Source organism: Otolemur garnettii, unplaced genomic scaffold (assembly GCF_000181295.1).
Source record: "Otolemur garnettii isolate 467f Iridium unplaced genomic scaffold, OtoGar3 scaffold00170, whole genome shotgun sequence".
In the NCBI taxonomy this organism is placed as follows: domain Eukaryota; kingdom Metazoa; phylum Chordata; class Mammalia; order Primates; family Galagidae; genus Otolemur; species Otolemur garnettii.
This window is the reverse complement of record NW_003852565.1, coordinates 410,125-417,476: the sequence shown is the minus strand read 5'-3', so window position 1 is coordinate 417,476 and position 7,352 is coordinate 410,125. Positions and strand designations below refer to the sequence as shown.

General features: G+C 46.1%; 1 protein-coding gene across 4 annotated transcripts in view; it reads right to left on the bottom strand.

Annotated features, from left to right (window-relative positions):
- HERC2 (HECT and RLD domain containing E3 ubiquitin protein ligase 2) overlaps positions 1 to 7,352 on the bottom strand; it is a 219,568-nt gene that overhangs the window by 158,213 nt on the left and 54,003 nt on the right. For all 4 annotated transcript variants that reach the window (XR_002775822.1, XM_012811618.2, XM_023519299.1 and 1 more), the window contains exons 9-12: positions 4,917 to 5,105; positions 3,847 to 3,998; positions 2,536 to 2,693; positions 2,335 to 2,448 (exon numbers count right to left, since the gene is read on the bottom strand). Coding sequence is in view for 3 of the 4 variants with exons in the window: in XM_012811618.2 (XP_012667072.1) it covers positions 2,335 to 2,448; positions 2,536 to 2,693; positions 3,847 to 3,998; positions 4,917 to 5,105 (613 nt within the window). In the remaining variant the exon portion in view is untranslated. The remainder of the gene's footprint in view (positions 1 to 2,334; positions 2,449 to 2,535; positions 2,694 to 3,846; positions 3,999 to 4,916; positions 5,106 to 7,352) is intronic.

The window sequence follows — 7,352 nt, the reverse complement described above, 5'->3', positions numbered from 1 at the left end:
ATCTAGTCAGCTGTGCCACCGTCCCCTCTGTGACAGGTATCTAGTCAGCTGTGCCACCGTCCCCTCTGTGACAGGTATCTAGTCAGCTGTGCCACTGTCTCACAAAAGCAGCCACGGACCATATACCAGCCAGCTGTCATGGCTCCATCCCACTAAAACTCTTTTTGCAAAACATGCAAACTCGTGATCTACACTGAAAACTGTAGATGAAACACTATTAGGTAGCCAAAAAGGAAACACAGCAGACCCATTCACAAAAATCAGAAAGGGTATGGACTTTCATGCGCTTTGGTCAGAAGTCTATTGTTCACATAGCCCACCTGGAGAGTTCCCACTTTCACCAATGTTTTCAGTGAGCTCATCACCCCAGGCCAGACTGTGTCCACCGTACCAATCATCTCAGAAAAAAATCAGTACAGGCAGGACATTCCCTTCTAAGATCTGCACCCAAAAAATAACAAAGTGAGGCACACAATGTCCATAGCCTCATACAAGGAAATGTAGGCAGCACACCACCACAGAGCTGTAGCAACACAGCAACTTCACACTCCCACCAAGATTGCAAGGGCAGTGCACTAGGGCAGCTCAGTTAAGAAAATACTTTTTGGATGAAAGGTTTGTAATGTCTATCACTCATTCAATAACAGATATTTTAAAATGAGATGCCAAAACAAAAACTTCATGGCAGAAACCTTGCAGGCGACACACAGACCACCTCTGCTCTCGGACTCCAGGAGCAGAGCAAGACTCTTGCTTCTAAGCTGCCAGTGACAGTGGGAATTACAAGCACCAAGTACATGAAAATGTCTGAAAGGATTTTTCATCTTTCACCAAAGAAACTCCCAGAAGTTAGTCTTAATCTATACTCAAACTCTATGGAGGAAAAGCAGGTGGATTAGTTCTGACAGACAGACCTCGCAATGAGAACCACAGAGCAGATGTCAAAGACAGATCACTGTGAGACAGACAGATCAGTATAGTTGTTTTAAAAATCAATATGATTTTGGCTTGGCGCCTGTAAATCAAGCAGCTAAGGCGCCAGCCACATACACCAGGGGTGGCAAGTTCGAATCCAGCCGGGCCTGCCAAACAACAGCAACAACTACAACCAAAAAATAGACGGGTGTTGTGGTGGGCACCTATAGTCTCAGCTACTTGGGAGGCTGAGGCAAAAGAATCACTTAAGCCTAGGAGTTGCAGGTTGTTATGAGCTGTAATGCCATGGCACTCTATCCAGGGCAAAAAAAAAAAAGGGGGGGGGATCTTAACCATCAAATCATCAAAATCTTTTCCCCCTCAAAAGAAAGTAAGTACAATCTCACTAATGAACAAAAACACAAAACTAAAATTAAAAACAAACTTGGGAGGACATGATTACACGCCTGTAATCCCAGAACTTTGGGAAGTAAGGCAAGAGGATCACTCCAGCCCAGGAACTCAAGACCAGTCTGGGCAACATAGTAAGACACCCATCCCTACGAAAAGTTTAAAAAATTAGCTGGGTCCAGGGGCATGTGCCTATAATCCTAGGCACTGGACTGAGATGGGAAGATCATCTGATCCCAGGCGTCTGAGGTTCCTGCGGACTATAATCGCACAACAGTGTTAGACGCTGCTTCAATTAATCAGTCGATGAATCCATCATTAACCAGCAAACACTGTAGTATCAGACTGCTGAATACACAGAGTAGGATATACCACAGGGAATCAAGAGTGACTGAACATTTAGAAATGTAATAACAGGCTCGGCGCCTATAGCTCAACCGGCTAAGGCGCCAGCCACGTACACCTAAGGTGGCGGGTTTGAATCCCCAGCCCGGACCCGCCAAACAACAATGACGGCTGCAACCAAAAAATGGCCGGGCGCTGTGGCGGGCGCCTGTGGTCCCAGCTACTTGGGAGGCGGAGGCAGGAGACTCGCTTGAGCCCAGGAGTTGGAGGTTGCTGTGAGCGTGATGCCATGGCACTCTACCCAGGGGGACAGCTTGAGGCTCCGTCTCAAAAAAAAAAAAAAAAAAAAAAAAAAAGAAATGTAATAACAATAACCAGAGACAACTCAGAATGTCAATTATTCCATTTTAACTCTCATTTTCAGTTAAAAAATAAAATGGCACAAAGGAAGGATGGAAGTCTCTAACCAGCTGTCTGGCTCTGCACAAGCTGAAGCCTTGTAGCTTCCTGGGCCTTTTCCCTTAGGCTACCAACACGGACACCGAATTAAAGGTGGGTGACAAGGTGAGTGGCCTCTGAGGTTCTCTCTAAATCTCACTCCCTCCACGCAAGCTGCCATCCACATCCTCAAGGGCCTGTCCAGACAGCAAGAGCTCTACTTACCATTCTCAGTCACAGCCAGGGTTTGAGCATCCCCGCTCCCACATGCCACGTCAATGACCTTCAGTCCTTTAAGCCCAGCTACCAGCATCGGAATGGCCTCGTCCTCACTGGAGCCTTCAAACAGACAGGACTTCCATTACTCAAGTGCATCAGAAGCAGCTATCTCCCCCCGGCATGCCATGCTCTAGACAAGCAACACACCGTGGCCCAGCCGGCCATAGTTCCCACGGCCCCAGGTGTACAGCTCCCCCTCGGCAGTGATGGCTGCACTGTAGGTGCTCCCACACGCGATGTGCACCACATGCTTCCCAGCCTGCTTCCCAGAGAAAGTGGAGATCACCTTAGGCTCCTCCAGGGGCCTGTGGGGAGAAAGGGAACAAACATGAATGCACTTCCAGGCATTTCTCATTAGTGCTAGCAAAGTAAATTCACTACTGGAAAAGACCATCCAGGCATCAGTACACTGTCACCTTTCAGGTGCCTTATGAAATAATTAAGGGACAGAGGACTCAAAACACCTAACACCTCCAACGCCAAGCATGGTGCCCAGCAGGAGGGTCGAAAGTGTTCTGTTGAAGACTTGTTCAGGTAGACACACTGCAGCTCTATTCACAATGGCCCGAGAGTGGTCCATATGCAATGGAAATGAACCAGCTGCTGCTAGGCCCAACTGTAGGGCTAGATCTCTATCACCACGTGAAAAAGCCAGAAACAAAGTACGATATAATGTATGCTATGTGACTTCAATTATATTAAATTCGGGACAACACAAAATAATCGTGACAGAGGGCAGATCCAAGGCTGCCAGGGGCTGCAGACAGGCAGCAGGACCGACAGAAAAACAGCTCTGGAACAAAGAAAACCCAGCATGTCTTCACTGTGGGGGCACCAACCATGTGCATTTGCCAAAACCCATCCAAGCCTACACTTCAAACTGATTCATTCCTTTGTAAGTGAACCTCATAAAGTTCAAACCCTGTTGCCGCACACTCCCTGCTCAGAGCTCTGCCCTACGTGACCTGCCTGGGCTTGCTGGTCCACCATGCAGGTGCATCCTTAACTCCAACCCGATGCCAACATTGTCCCCAGCAGGCTCCACTCACAACGCAAAGTATAAGAAGGTTCCCATCACTCTAAGGAAACTACCAGAACTCTTAATTTCTACAATCTGGCATTTATAACAGGCTTTATTTCTGTTTTCTCACAGTAATCAAAATATTAAGAAACTACTGATTTTTGTACTTGTGAAAAAGAAGTTATGGCTCAAGGAAAGAGCAAAGTGTGCAGGGACAGCAGTGTGGGATGTGCTTCAGAGAGCTCTAACGGTAGGGTGGAGGGTGGTGGTTTCAGTAGATAGTAGAAGGAGCACACAGCTGGCCACAGCTGAGCAAACTGGGAGGCCAATCAATGCTGCCCTCTACTTGTGGACGCACCATGGTGACACCCACCACCCCAACCTGGCTCTCAGTGTCAGAGCAGCTGGACCACACCCAGACATGCTTCAGTACATACACGGTGTCCCCATGGCCGAGTCGGCCGCCGTCCCCACAGCCCCAGGAGTACACCTCTCCTGTGGCTGCCAAGGCCAGGTAGTGATGACCATCAGAATGGGCAGCAATTTTTACAATGTTTCTGGAGGCAAGACCTTGAACCAGCTGTGGAGCCTAAAAGAGTAAAAATACGAAAAAAATTAGTCATCAGTCCAAGAATAAGGAAAACAGCCTAACCATGCTCCATCGCACATCCCCCATGAACCACTCTAACTGAAAAGGCATGAGCCTCTGGCAGCTGCGGGGCCAGTTCTCCAGCCCCCACCTGGCACTGTTAGAGGATGGGCAGCCCCCAGGGTTCCGCAGCGTGACCAGTGCCTACTGGGGCCATACTGGGCCACACTGCAATAGGAACAGCCGGCCAATGGAAAGGGTGCCTTCTTGTAAAGGAAATATGAACAGCCCAATGTGTCACCATCCCCATGAAGCCTGACTCCTTCACTTGTTACCTCCCAGACCCCAAGTCACTCCCAAAATGAGTTTACATGTGGGAAGTCGCTTTACAACAGAAATAATGACCAGCCATGCATTTCCTTTTTTTTTTTTTGAGACACAGAGTCTCAGTATGTCACCCTCATTAGAGTGCTATGATGTCACAGCGCACAGCAACCTCTAACTCTTGGGCTTAAGCAAGAGGGCTTGCTTGGGCTGACTTTTGCCTCAGCCTCCAAAGTAGCTGCGACTACAGGAGCCCGCCACAATGTACGGCTCGCTATTTTGTTGTTGTTGATGCAATTGTCCAGGATGGACAACAGGATGGATTCGAACCTGCCAGCCTGGGTGTATGTGGCTGGCACCCCACCTACTGAGCCACAGGTGCCACCCCAGCCATGCGTTTCACTATAAGGAGTTCCTAATGATCTTAACAGTCCAAATTCTTAACAGTAATGATTAAACTAAGATTATGAAACAAGACTGATAATATACAATGAGCAGCTGTCCATGAATCCTCAGAAGTCAAACAGCTAGCAGCCATAGCAGAGGCCCCACCCACCAAGGGGACAGTACTGGCAAAGCACCCAGGACACCCACCAGTGTGTCGCTGTTGTAGGCCTGTGTATACACTCGGCCGTTGCGTGACAGGATCAGGAAGCGCTTCTCTGCGCAGGCGATCTGCGTGACCCCCAGGCTGGCCAGGCCTTCGCACTGGATTGGACCAATCACGTTGGCATAGTATTTCCACCCTATTAACCCCCAACCAATGACCTCCTGCAGTGATCCCTGTAAGATAACAAAGTAAACATTTTCTTTACAGCAGCAAAAAAAATGTCTAGGAGTAATACTGAGATACTAAAGCCCAAAAAGGGAAATAAAAGAAACTGATTCAAAACATCACAATAAGTCATAATATTCTATATTAACTCAGTTAATAGGTAAAATGAGGTGACTAAACATATCTTTCCATAACATTGCATTTTAACACAGCCCAGTAAAAAATAGTACAAATGACCTTTAAATGTATTTTAAAACGCTCAAACTACACCAGGTACTTTTGTGCCGTAACAGGCAAAAACCCAACTACCAGACTGGGAAATAAGAGCTCTGTGGGTGGGGGTGATAAGGAGCAATCAGCCCACGCTGGGGCCACTGGCAGCAGTGTGCACACACAGGCACATGGCAAAGTCCAGCACCAAAACATTGTATGTATAGTAAATTTTGGCAAAAACCCAGAGTCCACCTTTAGGAGAGAGGAGACACATTAAAAACAAAAAGTCACGTCCACCTGTGGAATACTGAGCTACTATAGCAAAAGAAAACAGCTCTGTTTACTGATACAGAGAGCTTGCCAGGATGCAGGGGGGCTGAAGCCTGTGTACATTTTATAACAAATTCCTTTTCTCCAAAGCTGTATTAAATTTGTAATACTCAAGTCACACTAACTTCTGCAATCACAGAGATGCTCAACATGACTCGTGTTCATCTTTCATCGGTACATATAGAGTATTACATTTTTAGTATAGATTTTTCCTTTCTATATGTGTACATCTCTTTATGGCACCAACTGTGTGTTTAATTAGCAAAACAAGCTACAGAAGAAATGCAACGTGCCACTGCTAACACAGAATGGACATCAAGTTTACCCATGTTATGTGTACCTGTATAATCAGTCCAGGCAACGACAGAGGGTCACAGAAAAGACTAGAAAGTAAGGACAAGCAGGCAGGGAAACTGGGGCAGGAGGTGGCAGTGTATCTCCACCTGTAATTCTGACTTCTCAACTATGGGACTATACTACTTATTTGAAAAAAAAATTACTATCAAATAAAATGAATATTTTTTATAAGTAAAAATTAAAAGCTAGGCTAGGCACGGTGGTTCACACCTGTAGTCCCAGCTCTTTGGGAGGCGAAGGAAGGAAGAGCACTTGAGCTCAGGCGTTTAAGACCAGCTTGCGCAAGAGTGATACCCCATCTCTACTAAATACAGAAAAATCAGCTGGGATTTGTAGTGGGTGCCTATAGTCCCAGCTACTCAGGAGGCTGAGGCAAGAGCCCAAGTTTGAGGTTGCTGTGAGGTATGATCATACTACTACACTCCAGCCTAGCTGACAGAACAAAACCCTGTCTCAAAAAATGAAAAGAAAAAAAAAATGTTAAGAGGGAGACAGAGAGAGAAACCTGAGTTTAAAACTAGGATTACTCTGTATGACCCCAGCCATGAACACATGGGGGAATATGAGGTCCTTAGTGAGCACCCAAAGGCTCTCTGCACACATAGACCACTATTATTACCATCATTATTGTACATATAAATATACTGTCAGCTCGGGAGGCTGAGGCAAGAGAACTGCCTAAGCCCAGGAGTTGGAAGTTGCTGTGAACTGTGTGATGCCACAGCACTCTACCAAGGGCGATAAAGTGAGACTCTATCTCTACAAAAAAAAAAAAAAAAGGATTTGAATTAAGGAGTTATAAGGGAATTTAGATTATCTAATCCAACCTCATCATTTTATAAATAAAGACACTGAATAAAAACAAGAGAAATGACAGCTTTATAGCATCTGGATGGGGAAAAACAAACCCTTTCTGGGGCCAGGCAGTCCACAAATAGGACACTAAGGAACGGAAATGTAGAGGACAATTCCTGTCTCAGAAGGAAATGGTGCGTTGTCCAGTCTAGGTTCTGGGCCTAAATGCACCCTTCTGGGCTGATTCTGATTCTTCAGGGAGTATTTTACTCCCTGAAGGTAACTCAGAGCAATATAAAATAATTCTTGTCAATAGACTCCTAAATTCCGTCTAGTGCAGGCTCAGCTCTCCTTTCTCCATTTTCGCCTCCATTGACACATTTATCTCCATATTCCTGATCTTTGGATTCTCCTTGGAACTGATTATAGTACCTCACCATATTCGTTATAAAAATTAAATATCTCCGACAAAGGTTTAATAACCAGAATCCATAGAGAACTTAAACGTATTAGCAAGAAGAAAACGAGTGATCCCATCTCAGGGTGGGCAAGGGACTTGG